The following is a 27,992-nucleotide window of genomic DNA, read 5'->3' on the forward strand; positions in this document are numbered from 1 at the left end:
TATGACACACAAATAGTAGAAACGTGGTCTCTAAAAATCAAAAATTATGTTAATTGTTTACTATGTCGGAAGTTGAATTAAATTGGAGTTAAATAAGAGATGAATCAGTTATTGATTGTGCCATGATTTATCCCTAATCGTAGTGGTATTAGTGTGAGAAATTTTAGGAATATAGTTTTACAGTTTTTCTCTCATACACGAAAGTTTCGCATTAGAGAAGAAAAAAATTGTTTTCCTACTAATAGTTAATAATAACACTTCACATTTTGTTAATTATCAGATTTGTTTTCCAGGATCTTAGCCTCTCAGGTTTTATTTAAAATTATTGTGTGGTTTAAATTAAAAAAATAAAAATCTATGTAGCAGTATATGATTGGTCAAGTGACTTGTGCTTTATAGGATAAAAGATTTCGGATGAAAATAACCAATTCCAATTCCAATTTTTTTTTTTGTGATAGCTTTCCAATTTTTTTAGTGTTACTTTTAGATAGTTTTGGATGAAAATAAAACCAAATCGTATTCCAATTTTTTTTTTTTTTTTCACATTTTTATCGATTCTTAGTATAAAGTATAAACCAGACAAAACTTGACCAAAGACGGAACCAAAAAAAATTAGATAACCGAATGAAATTTAAACCTCAAGATCGATCCGTAACCGAATGAAAAAAACTCTTCGAACGACAGCGTTTCATAGGATCATGATTCATGACTTCGCACGTTGCGTCCATCTCTCTGATCACGTGATTGTGTTTTTTTTTTCTACTCATCGTCTTCAGATCTTATCACTTTCTTCCCCGAGAAAATTTTTGCCCTAAAATCACTTTCCCGGGAAAAATCAAAAAAGAAAACAAGAAAACTGGAAAAAATGTCACAAGGCGATACAGTACCGCTTCATCCATCATCTCAATCAGACATCGACGAGATCGAGAATCTCATCAACGAAAGCATTCAATCAGGTCCCGGAACCGTCCTCGCCGCTCGTCCACCGAGCCCAACCAGACCTTCGATTCCAGTTTCTTCTTCTCCGTTTATGCAATCGAATCTTCCACCGCTTCCTCCTTCTTCATCAGCTCAGAAAGTGACACCTGTCCCCGTTCCTCCGCCTCTTCCGGTTGTAAGTAATTCCAGCAATTCTCAAGGAGGCTCACAGGGGATTGGAGCGAGTGGTTTTGGATCTCCGCCTAATACGTTGACGGAGCCTGTGTGGGATACTGTGAAGCGAGATCTGTCTCGGATCGTGAGTAATTTGAAGCTTGTTGTGTTTCCTAATCCGTATAGGGAAGATCCTGGGAAGGCGCTTAGAGATTGGGATCTTTGGGGTCCCTTCTTCTTCATTGTCTTCTTGGGATTGACTCTTTCGTGGTCAGCTTCCGTTAAGAAGGTTAGCTCTTAGATCACTGGAGAGGTTATGCTACTTTTGCATTGGCTAGTTTCTTAACTTTGAGCTTGTGCGGTGAAAATGTGATCTAGAACGCATCTGATAGAGTTCTTTAGAATGTCTCTGTTTCAAAAATGGAATGAAGATAGTGTTTTACTTCTCCTTTGCATTAAGATTGTTTCTTTAGTTGTGGTGTTTAGATTATAGATGGAACACGATGGCGAAAAAGAGGACAGAGGGTTTCTCTATAATTGCTGTTCTTGCGGCATTGCTTCTCATTTGATTCTTAGGCTATAGGTTTGTATAAAGTTTCTTCCTTGTACAGTGGATCATGTAGAGTTTTGACTCACAAACTAGCGCTTTGGATGCATCATTTTCTCTTATGTTATGAGCATTTGATGTATAGGACTAAAGGATCTAGTTTGAATCTGCTGTCCTGTGATTACATCTTATCTTGGCAATATTGAGTGGCTTGATGTGGCCAATTCTTTGTTGTTTTCTGTGTTGAATTGGTAATTGTATTTAGTTTTCTGAAGACGCTGCGATTTTTGACTTTTAAATCACTAATGCCAAAGATGGCATTGATTTACTATATATTAGTTCTGATGCACTTTAGGTATGGATGATATATCTTATAAAATAGCACGTTCTTATTCTGTCTCTGTGCTTTGTTATTTTACTCTGCTTTGATAATTGTCCAAATGTTGTTGTGACACACTTTCGGGATCACCAAATCTGTCGTTATANAGATCCTGGGAAGGCGCTTAGAGATTGGGATCTTTGGGGTCCCTTCTTCTTCATTGTCTTCTTGGGATTGACTCTTTCGTGGTCAGCTTCCGTTAAGAAGGTTAGCTCTTAGATCACTGGAGAGGTTATGCTACTTTTGCATTGGCTAGTTTCTTAACTTTGAGCTTGTGCGGTGAAAATGTGATCTAGAACGCATCTGATAGAGTTCTTTAGAATGTCTCTGTTTCAAAAATGGAATGAAGATAGTGTTTTACTTCTCCTTTGCATTAAGATTGTTTCTTTAGTTGTGGTGTTTAGATTATAGATGGAACACGATGGCGAAAAAGAGGACAGAGGGTTTCTCTATAATTGCTGTTCTTGCGGCATTGCTTCTCATTTGATTCTTAGGCTATAGGTTTGTATAAAGTTTCTTCCTTGTACAGTGGATCATGTAGAGTTTTGACTCACAAACTAGCGCTTTGGATGCATCATTTTCTCTTATGTTATGAGCATTTGATGTATAGGACTAAAGGATCTAGTTTGAATCTGCTGTCCTGTGATTACATCTTATCTTGGCAATATTGAGTGGCTTGATGTGGCCAATTCTTTGTTGTTTTCTGTGTTGAATTGGTAATTGTATTTAGTTTTCTGAAGACGCTGCGATTTTTGACTTTTAAATCACTAATGCCAAAGATGGCATTGATTTACTATATATTAGTTCTGATGCACTTTAGGTATGGATGATATATCTTATAAAATAGCACGTTCTTATTCTGTCTCTGTGCTTTGTTATTTTACTCTGCTTTGATAATTGTCCAAATGTTGTTGTGACACACTTTCGGGATCACCAAATCTGTCGTTATATTCCCATATTAATGTGATGTTTCGTTCTACTAGACTTGAAAGCCTTAGCCATCCTTCTTAGTTTGGAATTCCACTTGGACTCATGTTTTTTTCCCTGTGATTCCAGTCCGAGGTATTTGCAGTGGCATTTGCACTACTAGCAGCAGGGGCAGTGATCCTTACACTAAACGTGCTTCTCCTGGTAAAACACCACTGCTCTCTCTCTCTCTCTTGTATCCCGTGCAGATGTCTTTTTTTGGTTTCATACTTATACACAGCTGTATCGTGTCATGAACAGGGTGGACATATAATCTTCTTCCAAAGCCTGAGTCTTCTAGGTTACTGTCTATTTCCGCTAGACGTTGGAGCCGTGGTCTGTATGTTGAAAGACAATGTGATACTGAAAATGGTAGTTGTATCTGTAACACTTGCCTGGAGCTCTTGGGCTGCTTACCCGTTCATGAGCTCGGCTGTTAACCCGAGAAGAAAAGCACTCGCTCTATACCCCGTTTTCCTTATGTATGTGTCAGTCGGTTTCCTCATCATCGCCATTAATTGAATCCAATTTTGAAGAAAAAGAAAGAAATCATCACGGGTATTCATGGGAATCAGCTTGGATAGAAATTTTACATACATACACACACCAACAATTCTGAGTTCTAATGGTCATATGTATAAACATGTTCTTTGACCTTTTTTCTGGTTTTGGCTAAAGAAATCTCCATTTGTATGTCCCTGGCTCACATTTATCTTCTTGGACATGAATACAAATTTTTTACCAAGATAACTTACATATGGTTTCTCGAGATACAGTATCAAACAGAAACAGTCAGAGAAAGGTTTAAAACAGCTCATGAATTTTACCGGTTTAGAAATAATTCTCACAAATTTAAAATCAGAATCTTAACTCAAACCGAGAGAGCGTGAAACCTTCTGAAATACACAGAGAGTTTCATTTCTCTCTTCCCTTCAATTAAACCCTCTCTACCTTTCTTCTTCTCCCGTTACTCGATTTGGTTGCCTCACTTGCTGGTTTTGATATTACTGCTAAGTTCCTCACTTTATCAAGGTAGTAATCTTCAACTCCTAATTTTACTTGCTGCTTCTGTAATAGACTTTGTTAAGTGAAACCTCTGCTAACAGTAAGACAGTCTCTTGTCTCTTAGCGTGTTTTTGTGTTTCATTGTTAATCTCGTTGCTGGTTTATTGCAAGGTTGGTGCTTTGAAATATCATGTCAGAGACTGGTGATTTATATCTAGAGCTGGCCGAAGATGATCCCTTTTATCAACATAAAAAGGTCTGCTTTGCTAATTTTCTTTGCTCCTTCTGTTGTTATCTCAATACTCAAGCTCCACCAGCTTTTGCCATGATAGTCTAAAGATTAGACCTTTTTTATTCATTCTGGCTAATTGAGTTGTGTGGATCAGTATAGGGAATATGATGTTAGATAGATAATAATATTTCTGGGAAGTGGGAACTGCTGATTGCTATTAGTCCGCTGGTTTGAATGAGACGAAAGACAATGAATCTTAATCTGGCTCTTGGGACTGATATATAAATCTACATTTGAATGGTTTAGCATTTTTTGGCTTTGTTAGTGTTGCAGTGATTTAGCAAGATTAAACATTTTCTCATGTATCATGACATGTATTGATTGATTTTTATTAAAATAGAGGTGAAATTTTTCTTATGATTTTTGTCTGTAGACGCTCTTGAGTTGCAAAGGTTTAGGCGTAAAGGAAACATTGAACCTCAATGGATCATTATCTGAACAGCTGTTGAATGCTGCATTGGAAAAGTTGCTTCAGTTTGGAAGAATAGCGAACCTCGATAAGGTAAAGCAGATATCACAGGCTATTGTGGACCTGTTTTTGCTTTCCCATGCTTGTGTTTTGATTGGTGAAGTTTCTTTAGATGATGGACTGAGTGAAATGCAGGTGGAAGTTTACTTTGGTGAAGATGCTTGCACTCCAGCAGGAATTTACAGCGTAAGAAACGAAATCTCAACTCTGAGCTGGATCCTTTCGCTCATACCGGTTTCTTGTGATATACAAACACATGCCGTTACCTTGGAAGCTCTACGAGCCGCTGTAAAAGGTAGAATCAGTGAGGTTGTTGGAGTGGAAAAAGAGGAAGGTAGAGTTGTTGATAGCTATAGATGCGGAAAGGAAAGCAGATTAGTAGAATGGGGTCAGGACAATGGAGTCAAAACCAAATTGCAGATAGCTCGTAAGCTTAGCGGTTTTTTATTTATTCTGTTATGAAGTTAGAGATTACATAAATGATGAACAGAGATTTAAGTTTATTACAATGTTACAGAAATTGATGGCTATGGACGAGGAGCTATAGCTAGTGAAGACTTGAAATTTGGGGATGTTGCTTTAGAAATTCCTATCTCAAGTATCATTTCTGAGGAGTATGTGTACAACTCTGACATGGTATATCATTTTGTTTCATCTTGATTTAAAGATTGTGTCAGTTTCATCATATCAATGCTATATGATGAGTGTTTTCTTGTCTTCAGTACCCAATATTGGAGAAAATTGATGGGATTACATCTGAGACAATGCTGCTCTTATGGACCATGAGGGAGAAGCATAACCCTGACTCTATATTCAAACCATACTTTGACTCGCTGCAGGAGAATTTTTGTACTGGTAAAAAACTGTTTAGTGAACTTAATCATCCAATTCCTGTAGCAGTGTGTGTTTCAAAGGGATATAACAAACATTGATTCTCATTTGCAGGTTTGAGTTTTGGAGTTGATGCAATCATGGAGCTTGATGGTACATTGCTTTTAGATGAAATAATGCAAGCTAAAGAGGTGTGTGACTAGATCCCTTTCTCTTATCTATTGTTTCTGTGTGATCTGTATTATTTTTACCATTGGCCATTGTTTGTTTTATCTGCAGCTTTTGCGTGAGAGGTATGATGAATTGGTTCCTCTTTTATCGAACCACCAGCATGTATTTCCAACGGAGCTCTATACATGGGAACACTACTTATGGGCTTGTGAGTTGTATTACTCAAATAGCATGCAAATCAAATTCCCTGATGGAAAGCTGAAGACTTGCTTGATTCCTGTCGCTGGTTTTCTCAACCATTCTGTATGTTTGCTCTCTCTTTCTGGTTTACTAAGAAACTCCTATCACTTCCCTGGTTGATAATTTGGCGGGTCTGCAGGTATACCCACACATAGTGAAATATGGAAAAGTAGATATTGAGACGAGTTCCTTGAAGTTTCCAGTCTCAAGGCCCTGCAACAAAGGGGAACAATGTTTTCTTAGCTACGGAAACTACTCTAGTTCGCATCTGTTAACATTTTACGGATTTTTACCAAAAGGCGATAACCCGTATGATGTCATTCCCTTAGGTAGTTTTTACCTTACCTCATTGTTCTGAGATCACACTCAACCTTCTTACATATTTCTTTTGCCTAAACTTTTGTATTTCTCTTCCTTGCAGATTTTGATGTCATTGATGATGAAGACATCGAGAATGATTGTTCTTGGACAACTCACATGTTACGTGGGACTTGGCTATCGAGCAATCATGACATCTTCCACTACGGCTTACCAACTCCCTTGTTGAACTACTTGCGGAGAGCTCATGGTCTTGTTCATCATTCTGAAACAGATGTATCTTATCTTGATCACCTTCTTATAATTTTATGTTGGTGCAGTAGTTTACATCTCCATCTCTGAATGTAACCCGTTTATCTCTTTCCTCGTTTCTTGATTCTCTTAAGCTGTGGAAGAACTTGGAAACTGAGATGGAAGTACTCGGAACTCTCAGATCCACGTTCGACGACATGATGCAAAACCTCGGCGATGTGGATTCCATCGACAGGTAAAAGTAGTTTGTATTTAATGATATACGAAAGCTGAAAACAGAGGCGAGCTAGTTTTGCTTATTCATTCGTGTTTATATTTACAGAGAAAACGCGGATCAGGATGTTAAAATGGCGATGGAGTTCAAAGAGCAGCAGAGAAAGATTGTCTCTTCCATTCTTGATTCATGTTCTGCAGGTATCAAACTGGTTCAAGACTTAATAACCAAACCACCGGTTTAACGAGACGGGATCTTTAAAGAAAGTTCTAAGTTGTTTGTTCTACATACTACATGTATCATCAAACTGGTTGAAAGAAAGGTCTAAGTTGTTGTTGTAATATTGTAGTTCTCAAACATTTTAGATGATCAAAAATTCACAAGGGATATTCCTCTTTTTGCTTATTGAATTACTTCGTATTCACGTGCATACGTATATCATATCATAAAATAGCTATAAGAGCTAAAATCAGTCACTCTTCAAAGCCAAAGAGAATTGCTCTAGGAGAAAAAACAAAACCACATCTATTTTGTATTCATAACCTAGTTGACACCCGTTTACGTACTTCGATTATGTGCTTATATCATCCCAAGTATTGTATATAAGATTGGGCTTGGCTAATAAAATCATTGAGCCCATAAGCAGAAAAACCCTAACTCTACCTCTCCAATATAAAAACCCTAGTCATCTTTCTCTCTTCTTCACCAACAACAAAGTTAACGCCTCTATCTTCTCATGTTCTTCTGCTAGCGCTTCATGTGTATAAGATTAAGATGACTAAATAGAAATAAGAATGTGAACTTATCACTCGTAAGTCGAAACCCATCTTATACTTATCCATATGAAGGGCAAGTACAAGAACATGAGGACCATGAGCATCATCCCGTGTTGTTGTCTTTCCATCTACGTCTCTAAGGTATGAATGATGATGGTCTTGATAAGATCTGTTATATTTTACTTTATTTTATTTTTGCTGTGGAGACACTATTTTTATTGGTATTTGTTGACAGACACGTCTTGCTTTAAGTTTTAATGACACAGATACATCACATATATATGACGTTTTGGCAATTTTATTTTACCACATAAGCGGCTCGAATCAATAACCCATGACGGTGAAAGTGAGTAACCCATAACGTTTTTTGGCAATTTTATTCATGAAAACCAGCATTAATTCAGTCAAATTCATCTTGGATAAATTAAATAATTTTAGAGAATTTTTTGCAAGTTTGAAATTATAATAATTTATAATTATAGAGTTGCAACTGTTTATTGTAAAGTTGTATTTATTCAAATATTCATATATTTTAAAATCTATATATTACAAAAATTATAAACATTCAAGACCAAATAACAACAGAATGAGAAAGCAATTCCCTATATATTAATAGAGAAACACTCTTACAAAAAAAACTGAGGTGTCGCGATTAGAGATGGTACATTTTTTAATAAATGTCTTTACTTTTCATTGTTATTTACATAAATATGCCACTGAAATATCATGAGCCAATGTTTTTTCTATTAGTTTTTAAAAATGAAAGATTTAATCAACTATTAAATCTGAAAATATATTTAATTATCATTTTCATAATCTATTTACTTATTAAAAGTAAATTACTTTTCACAAACAAGAAAAAAATTATTCATTTATTTATCACTTTTATCATTTTCCTCATTGCATTTTTAAATTTAAGATTAGTTTAAATGAAATCAATTAGTTTAAAATATTGCTTTATTTGTTTAATGGTATAGTGATATAGAAAATAATGTAAAACATAAAATATGTGAATTTGATTTTTAGAAACACAAAAAGACGTCAAAACTTTCTACACCACCTTGAAATTATTTTCCAAGTTTAAATATTTCACGGCTGAAACATATTTTACAGAATATAAACGCAAATTTGAATAAACGAAAAAAACTTTACTTACATTTTTTGTTTTATACAGACAAATCTTAAATCTCAAATAATAATTTTACTCATAATATTTTATTTAAATCGATTTATTCCGTATATAGTGCGGGTTGGACTCAGACCCTCAGCGATGTCGCATGGGAAGTATTTTAGAAAAAAAGTAAATAAATTTAAAATTTAAAACTATACATTATGAAACCATTTGAATGTAATAGAATAGTTTGAATATATAAAAATTAAACATAAACTATTACTAAAAACACAACCATCAAAGTGAAAACTTATAAACAAAAAATATTATATAGAATAGACGTAACTTTGCAAATAATATTGTTAAAGGTATTATAAATATATAAGATTTTTATGAAGAATTATGGTAAAGAGATAAGATTAAAAAAATCATAATGACAAAATGATCATAACTGAGAATATTGAATTAATGGTTGTAATGAGTAAATGTAATTTTTCTTAAATTTATAATTAAAAATGTATTTAATAATGAGTGAAACTATATCAAAGAAAAATTGAAATTAAAATACACAACTTTCAAAAACATGATAAAATAAATTTTAAATATTAAAATAGTTTTTTTAACAAAAATGACAATAAATAGACGCAACTATAAATTCTATATTAAGTTGTATTAAATTTCTCTATTACTATAATCCTTTCTAAAATTTTAGTTAGATTATAGAATAACGTTGAATATTAGATATCAATATTGAATTATTTAGATTCAACATAAAATGAAAAATTTGTTTCAACGAACTTGTTGGTTACTGATAAAGAGACAAATATAAAAAGAGTTCAAAAGACATGACTATTTAAATAGACACAGTTCAATGACGTCATACATCGATTAGAACGAAAGTTGTGATGAAAAAATATAAATAAAATATAGTAAAAAGACACAACTCTACAATGAATAGATACAACCGTTTAAATTTTTTTTAAAACAAATAAAAACAAAAATTTTACGAAAATGTACTACAAAAAATCGCAACTATGTGCACTTGATTATACCTAATAATCCATATAAACGGATTTTAAATAGAAGACATCTTTATTACCATATTGAAAATGTCAAATTTAAAAACACAATATATAATCCATCTAACTGTTGAAAAAAAACTCTAGGTATTTTTATTAAATTTTTATATTTAAAGTTAACTAAAAGTTGTAAATTAGATTCATCATTCCAAAAATCTTTCGTTAAATCAAGAATTGGAGGAATTTCTTTAATTTTAAAAGAATGAATGCTAGAGAATAATGATTTAGAAAGTTGAAAAAACTGTTGAGATTGAAAATTTATGTTATTTTGTGTCATTGCAAAAAAATGAAAACAGTTCAAAACGACAAATATATATATAGATTTCAAAAGATACGAATGTTCCAATAAACACAACTCTACAATGAAACGTTGTAACTTTTCATAAAAAAACCGTTTTAATGAACCATCACGACTTTTCAGAAAATATCCAAAAGGTACGATTGAAAAAACACAACTGTTGGTCGCATTTATTCGGATTGCTATTATATATAGATTTATTTTGGTAATTTGAATACACAATTAAACAATTCAAATACTTATTTTAGTGTCCTATATGATCTGACATGTCCTATATATGAAACTGTTAATTAAAAAATGGCTCCAAATGAATTTTATTCTGATAAGTTTGTTAATGATACGCCTATCTAACCGATTAAGAATCCAAAAAAAAAAAAAAAAAAGTGGTTTAAGTAGGTTTTACACTTATTCTTAAATGGTCAAGGTGGTTTCAGTAGGTTTTGGTGGTGAAAAGTGAAAACTCCACCTCATATATAAAAGAGGGTATGACTAAGATTCCAACTCGAAGCATGTAGGTATATATAGTCAATGAGCATTATATATGGTAGTTTAGTAGTTAAACAGTTCTGGTTTGATTTTGTGCTGGCAATATTAACACTCATGTAAAAAAGAAACGAAATAACAAATTCTAGTCCAGTTTTATTATTGTATGATATTTTGAAAACATGTGATCATTCGAGACCTGTATTACATTACTGCATTACATAGCTTATTTTTTTGGCAACCATTTCAATGTCTGGATGCCAAATGAGTCATCAGTTTTCATTCATTACCATTTGACTAAAAAGACTATATATATTGTATTGTCATCATTTTTTTTTTTTTTTTTTTTTAATGTGGGGCATAAAGAATTATCAGTATTTTGAGCATATTATTATACAAGTAAACAGAAAAAAAACCTAACAAAAATATATTACAAAATAAAATAAAAAAAAAATAAAAAAACAAAGAATGAATGAATGAAGAAAATAATGTGGCTGCTGGTGGCAGCAAATTGGAGGACCCCACAATTCCAGGTTATACACTCTTTGTCGTTTTCTTCGCTTCCTAACGCAGAGCTGGGATCTCCTGTACCAAAGAGCATATTAATTTCCTGATTCACCCTATAATAATGAGCCACGCTACTATAATAGAGACTCAAGTTGGTGTATGACACTGACAATAATATACATAAAGCTCTTTTAAATAATAATAACAAGTCCAAAGAGAATTATTTAACAAAAAAAAAAAAAAAGGTTGAATTTTTCGATTCTTTTGCTCGTAAAAGCTTCGTTTGATTCTCTATCTGGGTGTGTGTGTGTGTGTTTTGTGGGTAGAGCTCTCTCCTGAAGTAGTAAAAGAAGAAGATGATGGTAGTGAACAACAGCTTTGATCTATGGCAAAAAGACGTTTTCTTCTCCGCAGCTGAAGAGGTTCAAAAATCTGCTGATATGTATGTGTAAAACTTTTGGTATTTTGAGCTTTTTATGATAGCTTTGTGATGTTCTTCTTGTAATCTCTTTGAGCTTTTTAGATTTTTTGCTTAGAAAATTTAGGATTTTTTTTAATTCAGAGTTCAACAAAATTGCATAAATGAAGAGATTGAGATTAGTTTGCTGTTGTTTAAGCTTATGCTAATTCTGATTTATTGGATTATCAGAATGGAGTCTACTTACAGATTGTGGATTAAAGATAAGAAAGATGAGATCTGTAAAGAACTCCAAGCAGCTTTAGGTANTTAAAAAAAAAAAAAAAAAAGGTTGAATTTTTCGATTCTTTTGCTCGTAAAAGCTTCGTTTGATTCTCTATCTGGGTGTGTGTGTGTGTGTTTTGTGGGTAGAGCTCTCTCCTGAAGTAGTAAAAGAAGAAGATGATGGTAGTGAACAACAGCTTTGATCTATGGCAAAAAGACGTTTTCTTCTCCGCAGCTGAAGAGGTTCAAAAATCTGCTGATATGTATGTGTAAAACTTTTGGTATTTTGAGCTTTTTATGATAGCTTTGTGATGTTCTTCTTGTAATCTCTTTGAGCTTTTTAGATTTTTTGCTTAGAAAATTTAGGATTTTTTTTAATTCAGAGTTCAACAAAATTGCATAAATGAAGAGATTGAGATTAGTTTGCTGTTGTTTAAGCTTATGCTAATTCTGATTTATTGGATTATCAGAATGGAGTCTACTTACAGATTGTGGATTAAAGATAAGAAAGATGAGATCTGTAAAGAACTCCAAGCAGCTTTAGGTACAGCTAAATGGCAGGTACAGTTCCATGTTTCTTTCTTGAATCATCATCTCAGGTTCTTGTGGAGTTCTTGAAAAGCTTTTGTTGTGTGTTTTTATGATACTTCTTTATGTTTATTTGAGTTTTGAAACTGTGTGTGTGAATCAGTTGGAGGAGTTTGAGAAAGCAGTCAGGTTGAGCCATAAACGTTGTGGGGATGATGATTCTGCGTTGACACGGCGTAAACAGTTCGTTACCGCTATTGAGAACCAGATTGTTCGCGTGGAAACTTCTCTGCAAGAGGCTTACAGTGAGAATGGTAAAAAACCACTCCGTTGGATTGATCTTAATGAAGAAGAGCGTGATGACTTGGCCATGTTTCTCTCTGGATCTTCTTCTTCTCGAACTTCACAGAGTTTTAGTGGTGACAACAGCACTAACTCGAGAGAGTGTACTACTAATAGTTCCCTAGTTGATAATCTTCGAGGAATGGAAGTGAACTGTAGAAAAGAGACTATCAAGAAAGTGAAAGGTTGTGGTAATGGCTCTGAATGTGTTATAGACATTGTAGAAAGCGTAAATGCAGATGCGAGGATACGCCAAGTAGAGAAGTCAGCTGGGATGAGAAGGATATGTAGTTCACCAAATTTCAATTCTTTGAGGATTATAGTTCCCGGTGGTAATGAAGAAGTAAACGAGAAACTGGTGGCACAAATCGAAGCTACTCCTAAGGTCAAAGGAACTAAGTCAGTATTGTGGATGCAGAGGCTTCCTGATCACAATCAGGTGAGTGAGAGTTCTCACTATTAGTTGATTAAATAATAGCTTTTACTCATGATAGGAGGAAGTAACTAATTTGTTTAGTGTGTGTTTGTGTGTGTGTTTTTCAGCTCTTTGACAAGACTGGTTGTTTCCAGAATCCGATACGCTTGTCATTTAATCACCCGATTAAGATCACTGTTTCCTTAATGCTAATGGTGTTCCTTCTATGTGAGTCTTCTTAATGAATCAACACTTTGCTAATATAGATTTCGCATCTTGAGAGTGTTAAAGGTTGCTAACGAGCATTGATTTTTTTCCCTTGTTTAAACTGATGCAGTACCCTTCGTAGTGTATTCATCTTGAGATCCAGCCACGGTTCGAAACTGTCAAGAAGAAGCCAAAGAGATCAGCAGTTGCACCTAATGGTTAGGATTCATCATCCCACAAAAAAATGTAGAGAGATCAATAAGCTTTTTTACTTTTCTGAAATGTAATTTGCATATATTTTCCTTAATTTGTTGCTTTGGTTGTTTACGAACAAAATATAGAAAAACAAACAAACTTGTAAGATTAAGTAAAAGGGGTAGAAGTTTATACTACGGCTTCGGCTATCATTGATAAAGATGTAAATCCAAAATAGGTTTCGTAGATGTGTGCTATGTTTTTTAGAACAATTTCTCAATATATTATAGTAAGATACATTTGCTCTCTAAACCAAGAACTTTGAATCTTGGTACTTGGTTATGTCATTCTTCTAATTCCTAGCTATACCGGCTTCTATAGCTGTCAGCCTTGATCCTTAAACCAAAATTTTGTTACGGTCGAGTTTGTTCATATTTAATTTCTCAATCATGGTTAATTTTCAATTATCTCCAAATTTAAAAGTCAAATAGTATATGGAGAGATTGTTAGTATAATCATCTGATGGAAAGATTTCGGATACTAATTTTCAGGCTAATTGGAAATGTGTCTTGAGACTTGGGAGAGTGCAAATGACTGGCCTTAAAATTGTTTACCTGAAAATAATCTAAAGAATCTTAAAAGCTTGGGAGACAAAATCAAAGTACATGAGGTTATCTAAATGAAGGTATAGTTAGTTATTATACTCTGCAAAATCATTATATAATACAAATTTGAAATCATGGAGGGTTATGTGGTCGAACTATTGTGTTCTTTCGCCGATGGGTCTCTCACCTTATAATTAATATCATTAATTAAGAATTGTTGTGTATATAAGACTTGTACTTTGATGTGGACATCGCTGACAAGCCGCCAATATTGCAATCCAGCATATCCAACCCTCAATTGAGTGTGTGGGCTGAAGATCCATGGACAATATAGATAATTTATTAAGAATCAACGCGCCACTTATAGTCTATTGAGCTGAATCAAGAGATGGCCTAGACACCATCAATTTACTTTATATGAGGACCAAACCGGAGCCACACAAGGAAAGCCTTTTACTATATCAGCCCCACGCTCTCTGCTGATCTATTTCGAAGTCTCTAATTCAGTGCGAAAGCTTTCAAAATTCTGAAAAAAAACTCATTTCTGTTAGACCATGTGCATTGTTGGTATCTAAAAGAATTTTTCATTAATCAAATAATAATAAAGTAAAAGAGAGTGTGAAAAATAATTCTAAATTGAGAAACTCATCTAAAAGTTTATAGACAAATGGTTAAATAATCTTTTAATGATTTATTCTTTAAATTAAATAATAATATATTATATTAAAATAATAGAAATTAGGAGATTCGTACAATTCTAGCGATGTACATGCATCGATAACAGAAGATATATTTCCCGGCCCATTGGAGACACTTACTATGTTCGTACCAAGGGGGTCAAATCCGGACAAATGTATTGAAGCTGCACATATCCTCAAGACAGTTTTTTTTTTGTCAAGCAATTTCATTCAATGAAATCATATTACACGGTTAAGAGACATTAATGCCTCTTTAGCTACCATATATGCTCTCGAGTTGTTCTCTCTTTTTACAAAAATGAAATTGCAGATAGTGAATAAGAGAGATAATTGAAGGATGTCGTGTAGAATCCCATGGAGCTCATTCGGTGGAGTCTCACATTTGATTGCTCTGATCAACTGTTGTAAATCTGAAGCAAAAGTAATCTTCTGGTACCCAAGGTCTGAGGCCTGTTGTATAGCCCTCCTCATAGCCAGCGCCTCTGCCACCAGGGGGGGGGAACTGACATTCTCTGCCGTGATTCTCCCTTGTTGTTCCGGGAGGTGAAGGGATTCTTCAAAAAACCAACCTAGTCCGGCCTGTTTGGTGTCTTCTCTCCAGGCTGCGTCTGAGAAGCAGCATACTGTATCAGTCTCTCGTTCCTGCATCATCCCAGATCCAGGTATTGGGGCTGTTGCTTTTGCTGAGATCTGATTCTCGTTCCACTCTTTTGCCTGAATTATAGCTTGTGTAATTATGTCCGAACTCGTCATCTGTTTATTCTCAAAGATCACCTTGTTGCGATTTGTCCATAAGGTCCAGATGATCCAGGGGAAAAGGGGCCCTTGATTGATTCCCATTGGGGGAAGGCAGACCGATTGGCGCAGGCGTTCAAATTCCACTTGGAAGGATGAAATCTGAGGGGAAAGCACATAGACCTTGAAAGGGGCCAAATCCCACACCTTAGCAGCGAGAGGGCATAGAAAAAGGAGGTGAAGGACAGTCTCTTCATTCCCACAGTGGGGACAGCTCGCTGTCGGGTTAATACCCCGCATTTGTAAGTTGCTTCCTACTGGTATGGCATTTTTTAGAGCTTTCCATAGAAAGGACTTAATCTTTGGGGCACAATTTAGGTTCCAGAGTCCTGAAATCCAGTTGAAGCTTTGAAGACCGGTTGGTTGTAGTCCAGTTGCATCCTCTGTCCTTACTGCTTCGTGGTACCTTGTTTTGGTGTTATAAATTCCATCCTTAGCGGGTATTCAGATCAGCTTATCCTTTGCTCCGAATTTTCTAGGGCGTAGAGCTAGAATCTCTTGTTCATATAGGGGTAGGATTTCCCGAATCTTCTCCTTGTTCCATTCTTTGGTTGTAGGACACATTAAATCCTTCACTAACAAGTTTTGGGATTCTTTTGTTGGCGGTCCCACTGGAGTGGTAGGGGTTGAGAGTGATATCCATGGAGCTGACCAGATTTTTTTATCCTCTCCGGTTCCAATGGCCACTCCCAGTTGTGATTTCAAAAGATCTCTACCAACACACACACCTCTCCAACCGTGGGATGCACAAGATGGCACTTTACACTCCAAGAAAGGTATGGTGGTACAATATTTGCCCAATAGTACCAGTGCCAACAAACATGAGGGATTATTGAGTATCCGCCAGCTCACCTTTGCAAGGAGGGCATTATTAAACCCGGTAATGTCCTTGAAACCTAGACCTCCCTCCTTTTTTTTTTTTGCCATTTTGGACCAAGCAATCCAGGACATTCGTTTTTTATCCTCAGATGTGTCCCACCAGAATCGAGTTAAGACTGACTGTATTCTCTTACACAGTGATCCTGGGAGCTTAAAGCAAGAAATTGTATATGTTGGCATAGCCGACAGAACCGATTTTAGCATGATAGCTTTACCAGCCGTAGATAGGAAGCGGGAGGAAAAGCTGCAGGCTCTCTTGTTTATACAATATATAGTCTGATTAAGCAGGTCCCTCTTCCTTCTTCCAAACATCATTGGTAGGCCTAAATATTTCCCAAGCCCTCCAACTCTTTGGATCACGAGTATTGCTTGAGCCTCAGTTTTGATATGTTCCTCCGTTAGAGAGGAGAAGGTAATAGCCGATTTGGTTTTGTTTATCTTTTGTCCGGATGCTTCTTCATACTTCTTGAGGATTTCCAGTAATGTGTGACAGCTTTGTGTATCTGATCTGCAGAAGAACATTGTATCATCTGCGAACAAGAGGTGGTTGAGTCGAGGGCTTCCCTGTGATACTCTGAGACCAAGTAAGGATCCCTTCTCTTGAGATTTAGTACATAAGCCTGACAAAACCTCGCTGTAAAGGATGAATAGATAAGGGGATACAGGGTCCCCTTGTCTGATTCCTCTTTGCGGTATTACAAATACCTGGGATGATCCATTTAGGAGAAAAGAGTAGGAGACAGTGGAAATGCATTGCATAATCCATTGAATCCATATTTGATGGAACCCCACCCTTTCAAAAACAATTCATATAAAATCCCATTCTAAACGGTCATAAGCTTTGCTCATATCAGTTTTAACGGCCATGTAACACCTTTTTGTAGCTCCTGATGTTTTGAGATAATGCAGGGCTTCATGGGTGATAAGGACGTTGTCGGTGATGGGTCGTTTAGGAACAAAGGCTGATTGGGTCTCCGAGATGACCTCCTGAAGCACTGGTTGTAATCTCCTTGAGAGGAGCTTTGATATTATATTGTAATAAACGGTGCAAATGGCAATAGGTCTGTACTCTGTCATTTTCCGTGGGCTTTGGACCTTTGGTATTAGCCTGATATGGGTTTTGTTGATGCTTTGTTTTAGGTGAGTCGAGGAGAAGAAGGATTGTACCTCGAGGACAATATGAGGTCCTATTGTTTCCCATTTTGATTGGAAGAAGCTTGCTGAGAATCCATCAGGGCCTGGTGCTTTATCAGCGTGGATGGAGAAGCAGGCTCTCTTCATTTCCTCGGGTGATGGTTGTATTGTAAGTCTTTGATTAGTCTCCTCAGTGATGCAGGGGGAGATTGCCTCCTCAATAATTCTTTGTCTTTCTCCATCTTGGGAGGTGAACAGGTCTATGAAATAATCGGACATAACCTTGAGTATGGCCTTTTCTTCAAAAATAGGTTCTCCATTGCTATTCTCCACTACTGAAAATTTGTTAATTGTTGTTCGGCCCCTAGTGATAGAATGGAAGTATCCCGTGTTTTTATCTCCTAGCCCTAGCCATAGTTGTCGACTTCGTTGTTTCCAATACTCCTCCTCAGCTTTATAGGCTAGTAGCAGGTGGTTATTAAGAGATAGTATCAATCCTTGATCCGGTTCCTGACTTGACATCGCCTCATCTAGCTTATCTTTATATTCCTCGATGAGTTCCTTGCTGTTTTGGTACTTGTTCTTTGTCCAGGTTATGATCTCTGTTCGGCATCGTTTGATCTTTTCCTCCACCAATTCTTCAAGATCAAGGTTTCAGGCGTCTGTGATGAGTTTTTTAACTTCTTCATTCTCCTTTAGTCGCCTGTCGTACCTGAATATGCCTTTTCGTTTTTTCTTTGTTAGGTCCAGGTGGGTGAGTAGGGGCCTATGATCAGAGCCTTCATACTTCATGTATTCACATCGGCTGAAAGAGTAGTCCTCAGCCCATAAGGTGTTAGACATTGCCCTGTCCAGTCTATAGTGAATCAAGTGATCATGTATTTTGCCTCTCCAGGATAAGAAGTTACCAGAGTGTCTTAAATCGAAGAGGTTGCATTCAGCCATAAAAGATCTGATATCCACAAAAGAGCCTTCATGTCTTGGTGGGCCACCTTGTTTTTCGGATGCATCAATGATGTCGTTGAAATCACCGGTAAGGAACCAAGGTTTCTCTCTATTCTTTCCAATCTCCGTTAGCTGATCCGAAATGAGTTTTCTTTTGGCTCTTTCAGGTTCCCCATACAGGAAGGTTGCATAAAAGGATTTTCCTTCAGCTTTTATATGTGTGTCGATGAAGTTAGGACAGCTATATAGGATTGAAAGTTCAATCTCCGGTTTCCAGTATAAAGCAAGGCCACCACCACCTGGGCTGTGCGGTGGAACCAAATGATTACCGGGATACTGCAGCCAGTTCAAGGATTTTTTAACATTTTCATCAGAATTCTTTGTTTCCATGATGAAAATGATTTCAGGAGAGATCTTCGAGTAGATCTCATGGATGCGCTGGCCTGTTATGGGATCCCCCAACCCACAACAGTTCCAGCTCAAGATCTTTAAGGAAGTTGAGGTGGTGGATTGTGAAAATCCACCTTTTTCTTAACCATGGCGGGTATTATCTTGGGTTTTGGGACAATAGGGTTTATAGCTATTTGATTTCCTTCTTCAGCTAATGTTGCTCCTTGTTTTGTTTTGGCTCTTCCTGTCGTCCCACTACTCTCTCCTCGAATGTGAGAGTTCTTCCCAGCAGTATCCTTCTTTTTTTTGTGAGTTTTGAATTCTACATATGTTTCTCTTACTTGATTTGGCTCCATAGAGTCTCAGGGGACTTCTAATGATCGGTTTTGGCAATGGTGGTCTGCTACGTCTCTTTTTTGAAGGAATACCATTGTCTTCCTGAGGTTCAGGTAAAGGATTGTTCGTCTCAAGGTTCTCATTCGGGCTTGCCATTTGAGATTCCTCTACCATGTCCCGTTGTGCAAGGTTTGATTGTTGTGTTGCCTCGTAGTTAATCCTTTTGCTTCTCTTTGTATAACCCTACATTTCCTTGCAGCACTTTCTCTGGGAGCAGAACAGCTTTTGTATTGAACTGTTACGTCCCTAAGTTCCTCCATAACCTCTTCAGTGGTTGGGATTGGGATCATTGGTGGAGGTGTAACTTCAGCAGAGGATTGGGATCTTTCAAGTGGAGGTCTTCTGGATCGGGAAGTTTCAGAACTCCCACGTCGATGGGGGCTTTTCTGTCTCACTTTTTCTCTCCACTGTAAATGATCAGATTGGTGTCTGGTGGAGTGACTAGGATATGCTCTATTTGGGGTCTCTCTTGGCGAGTTTGCAGGCCCTAAGTGAGAGTTTCGGCTGTTTTGGGATCTTTGTTCTATCTGGGAATGACTTAGATGGTGCGTTCTTTGTACCCATTCTCTTTCTTGGCTCCTCGCAGGTGAGGAGTATCGTGTCTCTTGGGGGCAGTGGGTCGATCTACCGTTTCTGGACTGACGTGGAGGGCTTCTCTGTTTGTGGCTGGTCCTTAGGGAAGATTCACAATCAGCTCCATTGGTGTTGCCACTTTTAGGAGCAGTGAAGCAATCCTGGGGAAGGTAGTAGTTTCTTCTACCCGCAGACAGTAAGTGGGGGAAGGTATCCTTTGTTTGATCCTCGAGCTTTTGTTCCCCAGAATTCAGTCCAGGGCAGTAACGCTATTCATGGGTCAAGCGGTGACAGTGCAGGCAGTAGTTCTTGAGGTTCTTGTATGACAGGGTAATCAGCGTTTCACTCCCATCCGGAAATTCTACGATGGTTTCTTTCATAATTGGTTGTAAGTCGTTTATCATGGCTTTCATCTTTATCACTACAGGAGTAATTTCGGTGTCCAACACCTCTCCCAGCGCATCTCCAATAGATTGGAGCATTTCATGTTGCCAATAGTGCTTCGGGAGACCCTGTATCTCCACCAAAAGGGTATCATGGAGGGGAAGGAGTCAGAGATGATAGGTTCCCATCGCTGGAGGATCACCATCCAATGGTCATAATGGTACGGTCTGTTATTGAGAACCTTTTGGAGGTCTTCCTCAAACTCAAATCTGAACTGGAAGCATCCTTTGCCAAGATCTGATCATGTTGCTTTACCCTGCAGGTTCCATCTGGTATACATAAATGGGAACATTGTCCAGAAGCGTTGCATAGAGGGGTTGGTGAGTCTACCAATCAGGGTGAGGGAGTTTTCATCTATTAGATCTGATGTATCCAGTTCTGGTGCTCCTATTCGTTTTCGAGGGGGAGGAGAGAAACCTCTTTCGACTTTTTTGCCTGTAAGGTGGTGTGGAATACTCCTACTCATAGTCACGGTAGTAAAGGGGGATGATAGTTTGGAAGGGTTACTCACTCTATGTGAGATTTTTCAGGGAGGTTGATGGGGTTACACACGTTCGATAAGGTTAGACAGGAAACTCAAAAAGAAAGGGGAAGTACGATACCAGTGATCTTCTCAGATGGGTTGGAGCACTGCGTCAAGTCAGAAGTGGCACCGGAAGTGAGTTCGAGTGAGGGTTTTCCGCCGGAGAGAGGTAAGTGTCCGCCGGGTTTCCACATGATGCGTCCAAGGACCGTTGGGTTTTACCGCCTTTAGAAATAAAAAGTGGTTGAGATCTAGTTTTTTAAAAGCGTCATACTTCTTTTGTTCTGCATGGGGAATCGGGCCTGAAAGCGTTTCTTGGTTTTTTTATGTTGTCGAATTATCTATCCTCAAGATAGCTAAGCCTCATTTTCAACTAGAAGAATCAAGCCAAGAGGTATTTTTCCCATCCCTAAGACGCGTCCCACTTCTTTCCATACTCGACACCAACTCATCACCACCACTTATCCCAATGGCTAGAATATCACATCCGCTCCAAAATATCATATTTTTGAAAAATTATTTTGTTATTTTTGATTTTTTGACTTTTATTTTGAGAGCTTCCATTGGAGACACTTACCATGTTCATACCCAATGAGATCAAATCTGAACAAATGCATTGAAGCTGCATATATCCTCAAGACAGATAAGCCTCATTTTCAATCAGAAGAATCAAGCCATGAGATTCTTCCCATCCCTAAGATGCGTCACACTTTTTTCCATACTCGACACCAACACATCACCACCACTTATCCCAACGGCTAGAATATCACATCCGCTCCAAGATATCATATATTTTGAAAATTTGTTTTCTTATTTTCGATTTTTTGACCGTTGTTTTGAGAGCTTCCAACGCATCGCCACCACTAGAATTCCAAGTTATCACATACTTCAAATATATGTTTCCTTATTTTCATTTCTTGACTGTTGGAGGTCTCTTTGGTTCGAGTCTATATAAGATCTTCTTCTTTGTTCTTTTCATTTACAAAATTTTCAAGCAATAAAAGTTTAGTTTGTCTGCTATCAAATTTCGAGTCTTTCAGCATTTGTTTGAGTCAATCTCTTTGTGAGACTTCTCTTTAGGTATGTCTAGTGAGTTCTTTAACCTTATGTGGTTTCCCCTTGGTTAATTGATTCGTGTTGGTTACTACGCGCTTCCATCTCCACCGAAACAACACTTGCGCAAGGCATCAAGCGTTAAACTCTTGAACCACTTTGTGATCTAGGAACGGTTTGACTTCGATTTTATATCACACTCGATATGATTATCTACCTAAATGATACTAGATTTTAACATATATAATTTATTAAGTAACGTTACGTTTCGATTCTGTAGTTTTTGGAAGAACCTTATTATTATTATTCTTCCCAATCTGTTTTATTTCATACTCAAAAGCTTTTACAAAAATTAAAATAAAAAAACTCACTTTCTTCTTCTCTTTCACTCTGACTGTGAATATTCTAACTAGGCTCTCTACACTTCTCTCCCATGGCCTCTTCTTTCGATGGTAATTCTCTTTTTGGGTTCTTGATTTCATAGTTTTTAGAAATCTTTTTTTTTCCCAAGATTTATTATGCTTGGGTTTTAAGATAAAGCCTCGGAATTATTGGAATTCTTTTTCTTGCATAGTTTTAAATCAAATAGGATTGAAAGTTTAGGATTTTTTTTTTTCAACTCATGAAGATAGTGATGCTTTTACTTACTAGCTAGTGATTTAATATTACGGTTTTCTTTCCATTACTTGCCAAGCTCCATGCATGAACTCATTGGTTGATGTAATGCTAATTCCATTGGCGGGTCATTTTAATTACTTCACGCAGGAGGTGCAAGTACCTCAAAGGTTATAGAAATAAGTGATGATAATAAGAGACGAAGGAAAAACACTAAGCCTCGTCATTTAAGTTCCTATGGGAAGAGGACTAGTAAATCTTCAGGTTAAAAAAACATGTTTGGGACTTGTTATTGTCTATTTACATCATTCTTCAGTTTCTCACACATTGCAACAATTTTTTTTCATTAGAAACTGACATCAAGGGCAAAGGCAAAAGAGTTTGCATCAAAACTGAATCTGATGTAAGACAGATGAACTATTCTTGTGGAGTTGTCCTGAAAGAACCTGTCATGGAGAATTTATCCATTGTCACTCCTCTAGTTAGGTCAGACCAAACCAATGACCGTCAAGATAGACCTGAGAAGGGAAAGAGTCTGGAAATTTTAGACTTTGAGCGCTGTGTCAAGCTGATTAGACAGCTAGAGTGTTCAGGTCACCTAGAGAGCAGCTTTCGACAGAAATTTTTGACTTGGTTTAGCCTAAGAGCGACGACCGAGCAGATAAGTGTTGTCAAGACGTTCATTCATTCTTTCCAGGATGATTCAGTGGCTCTGGCTGAACAGCTCGTTGACATATTTTCTTATTGCGTATCGACAAAGGGTTCTGGGACGATTGGTGTAGGCCATGGAGGTGGCAGTAGTGGTGCGTCATGTAAGAAGCCGCGACATTGATTAGAGGAGGTTATTACAAGCATTGTTTGAAGTTTGAGTCTGTTTTCTTTTTTTGAAATCACTTGGAAAGAATTCAAAACTATCTGAATTTAGTGATTGATATGAATTTTTCGTTTTAATGTCCTCATTTTAAGTTTGTAACTCTTAAAAGTTTCAAAAAAATATATTATTTTATGTTACTTTTGTTTTAACAAGACTAGAATACTTGATTCTCAGTTTTAGCATTTTCTTTAATCTTTATATAGTTTGTATCTAGGGCCGAACAATTTTTCCAAACCTCAAACTATAAATATAGGTAAAATAAAAAATGAATCTAGATTACTTTTTTTTTTAATTCGTTCGTTTGTAATGTGACTAATGACTATCTTAAGATTGCTTTGGAAAGAGATTTCACATCATAAATATTCAAAGCTATCCAAAATATAAAAAGAGGTTTACATAATCATTTTACACGAACGAAAAAAATTGGAATATAAAAGTCGATATTGTAAAAATTGAAATAGAATGTGTATTGATGAATTGAATAAATATGTGTATACAGACAAATTCTCTTCTCGAGATGTTTACAATTGTGTTTTTTTCTCAAATTGTTTATATAAATTTTTTTACGAACTGAAATAGATTAGGTTGGTTTTGATCATTGTGGTTAAAGGAGTGTTCTCGACAGGTCTTGTATACCTAGTCGTCAGAGACTTCGTCGACGCCGCCGTTTGGTAGACAGTACTGATTTCCGGTTCTTAGAAATCGGTAACATTATTTCTATAATATATGGAGTATAAATATATAAAAAAAAGGTTTGGCTGTTGATTTGGATTAGGTTTAAAACCAGACTGTTTGCTACTTTGCTTTATCAAAATTTTGTGCAAGTTATTTGATGTTGATCATCTTGGAAAATGTAAAACAAGTATCAAGCACTGGATGAGGATGAGCTATCGGCTTTGTTACCTTATCGCCGCTCGGAGTTGGATCAAACTTTGTTGGTGAAAGGAGTAACGGAGACAGAGATAAGAGATGTCCTGTTCTCCATGCCAAAGGATAAAAGTCCTGGTTCTGATGGATATACGGTAGAGTTTCTTAAAGAGACTTGGTCTGTTCTAAAGAATGATTTTGTTGCCTCGGTTCAATCTTTCTTTAAATTTGGTTTTTTATCAAAGGGAGTCAACACAACCATCCTAGCACTAATACCGAAGAAGAAAGAGGTTAAAGAGATGAAGGATTATAGGCCGATCTCCTGTTGTAATGTAACATACAGGGTGATCTCCAAGCTTCTTGCGAACAGACTTAAGCGGCTACTTCCTGCATTTATCTCCCCTAACCAATCAGCATTCGTAAAAGACAGGCTTTTAATGGAGAATGTTCTCCTAGCATCTGAGGTAGTTGCCAATTACCACAAGGATACGGTATCTCCTAGAACTGCCATCAAGATCGATATATCCAAGGCATTTGATTCTGTCCAATGGCATTTTTTGCTCAGTATCCTCCACACATGGAACATCCCGCAACAGTTTGTCAAATGAATTGAACTCTGCATTACCACTGCTTCTTTTTTCGTTCAGGTGAATGGCGAGTTGTCAGGACTTTTTTGCAGTGAGAGAGGGTTGAGACAAGGCTGCTCTTTATCACCCTATCTCTTTGTTATTTGTATGCAAGTACTGTCTGCACTGCTTGATAAAGCGGCAAAGGAGAGGCGAATAGGCTATCACCCGAGATGCAAGAATATTTGTCTCACACATTTGTGTTTTGCTGATGATTTATTGGTATTTACTGATGGAGCTAAAACTTCTATTGAGGGTATTCTTCAGGTATTTCATGATTTTGTAGGCTTCTCAGGACTGAATATTAGTCTAGAGAAGTCTACACTATATATGGATGGAGTCACAGTAGGAGACAGAGATGCCATACTAAGCTCGTTTCCATTTGCATAAGGAACTCTCCCTGTCTGTTATCTTGGTTTACCCCTTTTAACCAAGTGTATGTCAATTTCAGATTATACACCGCTTCTAGAACGCATCAGAGATAAGTTTACCAGCTGGACAGGGCGATATTTATCCTTTGCGGGACGTCTCCAACTAATTGGTTCAGTTATTCACAGTCTCACCAATTTTTGGATGTCAGCTTTCCGCTTGCCAAAAGCCTGCATTAATGAGATAGACAGTCTGTGTTCAGCGTTTTTGTGGTCTGGTCCTGCTTTAAACACTAAAAAAGCCAAAGTTTCATGGGCGGATGTATGTCTACCGAAGGAAGAGGGTGGATTGGGTCTGCGTTCTTTGTCAGAAACAAATACGGTGAGTTGTCTGAAGCTCATATGGAGAATGTTGGAGCCGAACTCCTTATGGGTGGACTTGCTTCGGACATATTTACTCAAAAAGGGTTCATTCTGGGCTCTCAAAGACAACCCTTCCTCAGGTTCTTGGATGTGGCAAAAATTACTCAAATATCGAGCCTCAGCTGTGGATTTTGTGCGGTATGAGGTCAAGAATGGCGAGCACATCTCTTTTTGGCATGACAATTGGTCGCCAATGGGATGTTTATTTAACATTGCAGGACCACGGGGAAGTATTGATATGGGGATTGGTCTCCATGCCACCGTTGCGGAGGCACTCACTCACCGACAAAGACACCATCGAGTAGACTATTTGAATAAAATGGAGACGGCGCTCACGACAGTTCGTAACCGAGGACTACTGGACATAGAGGATGTGGTCCTTTGGAGAGGCAAGGGTGATCAGTTTAAGACCAAATTCAGCTCAAAAGAAACTTGGGATCATATCAGGATCTCTCGACAGTGGAAAACTTGGGTTGCGGGTGTCTGGTTCTCACAAGCCACTCCCAAGTTCTCTTTTATGGTCTGGTTAGCCACCTTGAACCGATTGACAACGGGAGATCGTATGTTGTGTTGGAATTCACGGGTAGATGCCTCCTGCTCTTTCTGTAGTATGCCGCAAGAAAACTGAAACCATCTCTTTTTCACATGTCGTTATTCATCAGCAGTTTGGACAGGTTTGATCTCTAAGTTACTTTCATCTAAGTTCTCTACAAATTGGGAAAACAACCTGCTTCTCCTTGTGGACACCTCCTTGGGGCATAATACTCTGTTTCTACTCCGCTATGCTATTCAGACTTCAATATATTCGATTTGGCAAGAACGAAACCGACGCCGACATGGAGAAACACCAGTATCCTCTATTCAGCTCATTACACATCTTGACAGGCAGGTCCGGAACAGGCTGCTCTCGCTCCATGAAGGAGGGAAACTCACTCGCTGTTTTGAGAAGTGGCTGGACACGCGCTGACGACACCAACAACACCTTTATGTTATCAAAGTTGTAAACACAAAGTCTAGTTACATTTTAAAAATGCATTAGCTACAAGTTGCATTCGATGTAAAAACTATTTTTTTTAGAATAAATTTTACATTTTATTCAAAAAAAAAAAGTAAAACAAGTAATTAATGAGTTTTTTTTTCTTTAAAATTTGGTGCATATTAATAAGCCACATAAATATCAAAATGTGAGATGTCGGGTCGGATTTTGCTCATGAATTTTTGTACCACACACAAAAAAGAAAAAATTATATTGAAAAATTTCCATAAAATACTATAAGAAGTAAGAACCATAAAAATTATGGTAATCAATACAATAAAACTTGGATGTTTTTTACCAGGTGATGACACATCAGCTTTAACATTTAAGCTGGTGTTGACACATCAATTAAAATCACTAACCAATCAAATTAAAAGAATTAATACAGATCAGTTTTTTTTGTCTAGGTGGATTGTCTTCTTGTTTGTATCGATCAATTTTTCAGAGAGAAAGAGGTTCATATCTATCGTCGTTGGAGTCCGACAAATCTTGTCGACTTCTATGCCTAGACGAGGTTTGGTATCACCGTTAACACGACTTCTCCGTTGTCGTGTGCTTGCTGTCAACACAGCTTTTCCGTTGCCATGTTTCTTTTGTTGTTTCAAATATTCAAGTTGAAGATTTCAGGCTTGTGTGATTATTAGACTAGGAGGGTTTGCTCTTTGCTTGATATAATTTCCTCTACCTTGATTTTCTTATCCGATGAGGTTTTGCTTGAGGCTCTAGTGTATTTCTCGGCGATGTTATGTGGTTATGCTTGGACCCACCAGCTAATTGCCTTCCGTTGCTTTGCAAAATTCAGAGATTCAATTGAATACAGCTTGTGTAGACTACTCATTTTTCTAATTTCTTTTACCCGATTCGCTAATTCTTTTGTTTTCTTAGCAATTGGATGAAATTAGTAGATTGAGTTTTGTCTTGTAACCCGTTTGTTTCTGGTTTTAAAGGTTTATTTTTTTTGGTGTTGTAAAATGCAAGAACATCAAATGTGCTTATGTGTTGCTGGTGTGGAGATTTCAAGTGATAAGAGAATTGAGTACTCTCTTCGGTACATTCATGGGATTGGTCGATGACCTTGGGAATTTTTGGTGGTATGGTGCTCGTTTTATATGGTAATATCATTGCTAGAGGCTTTGGATTACCATATTGGTCGTTATCTTCTAATATGTATTGTGATTTATTTTCTTTATTTTTGTTTGGTTTTGTGCAATTAGAGAGGTACAGAGAGATTGAGCCATGAAGAGATAGGTTTATTAATGAGAGTTTATAAACCTTGCAGTTGTTGCAAGCGACTCCATGGAGGGAAGAGGCAAATATGGAGCAATAATTTGAGAAGAAAGATTTAGTCC

The 27,992-nt window shown here is 37.0% G+C and overlaps 4 protein-coding genes across 5 annotated transcripts; all 4 read left to right on the forward strand.

The window, feature by feature from the left end:
- On the forward strand, positions 756-3,734 carry LOC104700880 (protein YIPF6 homolog). 2 transcript variants are annotated; one of them, XM_019229129.1, is made up of 4 exons: positions 756-1,294; positions 2,139-2,225; positions 3,075-3,149; positions 3,246-3,734. In XM_019229129.1, the coding sequence occupies exons 1-4, from the start codon at positions 866-868 to the stop codon at positions 3,504-3,506; spliced, it is 852 nt and encodes a 283-aa protein (XP_019084674.1). In that variant the 5' UTR covers positions 756-865; the 3' UTR covers positions 3,507-3,734. The 2 variants fall into 2 exon arrangements, with proteins under 2 accessions (XP_019084674.1, XP_010414789.1); XM_010416487.2 differs by lacking the exon at positions 2,139-2,225 and having other exon boundaries at positions 756-1,381.
- Positions 3,898-7,181, forward strand: LOC104700888 (histone-lysine N-methyltransferase setd3-like). Its single transcript, XM_010416496.2, has 12 exons — positions 3,898-4,016; positions 4,161-4,245; positions 4,655-4,783; positions 4,886-5,177; positions 5,268-5,386; positions 5,473-5,605; positions 5,696-5,772; positions 5,861-6,055; positions 6,132-6,321; positions 6,414-6,586; positions 6,697-6,797; positions 6,885-7,181. Exons 2-12 carry the CDS (start codon positions 4,180-4,182, stop codon positions 7,018-7,020), a joined length of 1,611 nt encoding a protein of 536 aa, XP_010414798.1. The 5' UTR covers positions 3,898-4,016; positions 4,161-4,179; the 3' UTR covers positions 7,021-7,181.
- LOC104700898 lies at positions 11,761-13,698 on the forward strand. The gene is made up of 5 exons (XM_010416505.2): positions 11,761-11,975; positions 12,183-12,273; positions 12,404-13,021; positions 13,126-13,225; positions 13,335-13,698. Exons 1-5 carry the CDS (start codon positions 11,890-11,892, stop codon positions 13,358-13,360), a joined length of 921 nt encoding a protein of 306 aa, XP_010414807.1. The 5' UTR covers positions 11,761-11,889; the 3' UTR covers positions 13,361-13,698.
- Positions 24,307-26,235, forward strand: LOC104710497. Its single transcript, XM_010427112.1, has 3 exons — positions 24,307-24,720; positions 24,838-25,072; positions 25,268-26,235. Exons 1-3 carry the CDS (start codon positions 24,307-24,309, stop codon positions 26,233-26,235), a joined length of 1,617 nt encoding a protein of 538 aa, XP_010425414.1.

The sequence above is a fragment of the Camelina sativa genome, chromosome 1, assembly GCF_000633955.1.
Source record: "Camelina sativa cultivar DH55 chromosome 1, Cs, whole genome shotgun sequence".
NCBI lineage: Eukaryota > Viridiplantae > Streptophyta > Magnoliopsida > Brassicales > Brassicaceae > Camelina > Camelina sativa.

What these genes read in the sequence shown, in the direction of transcription:
- LOC104700880 (XM_010416487.2), top strand. Translation starts at nt 866, where the DNA reads ATGTCACAAGGCGATACAGTACCGCTTCATCCATCATCTCAATCAGAC. An exon ending in GGTCAGCTTCCGTTAAGAAG is followed by an intron (nt 1,382 to 3,074) that starts GTTAGCTCTTAG and finishes CTGTGATTCCAG; the next exon opens with TCCGAGGTATTTGCAGTGGC. An exon ending in CACTAAACGTGCTTCTCCTG is followed by an intron (nt 3,150 to 3,245) that starts GTAAAACACCAC and finishes TGTCATGAACAG; the next exon opens with GGTGGACATATAATCTTCTT.
- LOC104700888 (XM_010416496.2), top strand. Translation starts at nt 4,180, where the DNA reads ATGTCAGAGACTGGTGATTTATATCTAGAGCTGGCCGAAGATGATCCC. An exon ending in GAATAGCGAACCTCGATAAG is followed by an intron (nt 4,784 to 4,885) that starts GTAAAGCAGATA and finishes AGTGAAATGCAG; the next exon opens with GTGGAAGTTTACTTTGGTGA. An exon ending in AACCAAATTGCAGATAGCTC is followed by an intron (nt 5,178 to 5,267) that starts GTAAGCTTAGCG and finishes ACAATGTTACAG; the next exon opens with AAATTGATGGCTATGGACGA.
- LOC104700898 (XM_010416505.2), top strand. Translation starts at nt 11,890, where the DNA reads ATGATGGTAGTGAACAACAGCTTTGATCTATGGCAAAAAGACGTTTTC. An exon ending in GTTCAAAAATCTGCTGATAT is followed by an intron (nt 11,976 to 12,182) that starts GTATGTGTAAAA and finishes TTGGATTATCAG; the next exon opens with AATGGAGTCTACTTACAGAT. An exon ending in GCTAATGGTGTTCCTTCTAT is followed by an intron (nt 13,226 to 13,334) that starts GTGAGTCTTCTT and finishes AAACTGATGCAG; the next exon opens with TACCCTTCGTAGTGTATTCA.
- LOC104710497 (XM_010427112.1), top strand. Translation starts at nt 24,307, where the DNA reads ATGCCAAAGGATAAAAGTCCTGGTTCTGATGGATATACGGTAGAGTTT. An exon ending in TCAAGATCGATATATCCAAG is followed by an intron (nt 24,721 to 24,837) that starts GCATTTGATTCT and finishes TTTTTCGTTCAG; the next exon opens with GTGAATGGCGAGTTGTCAGG. An exon ending in AGCTAAAACTTCTATTGAGG is followed by an intron (nt 25,073 to 25,267) that starts GTATTCTTCAGG and finishes TGTCAATTTCAG; the next exon opens with ATTATACACCGCTTCTAGAA.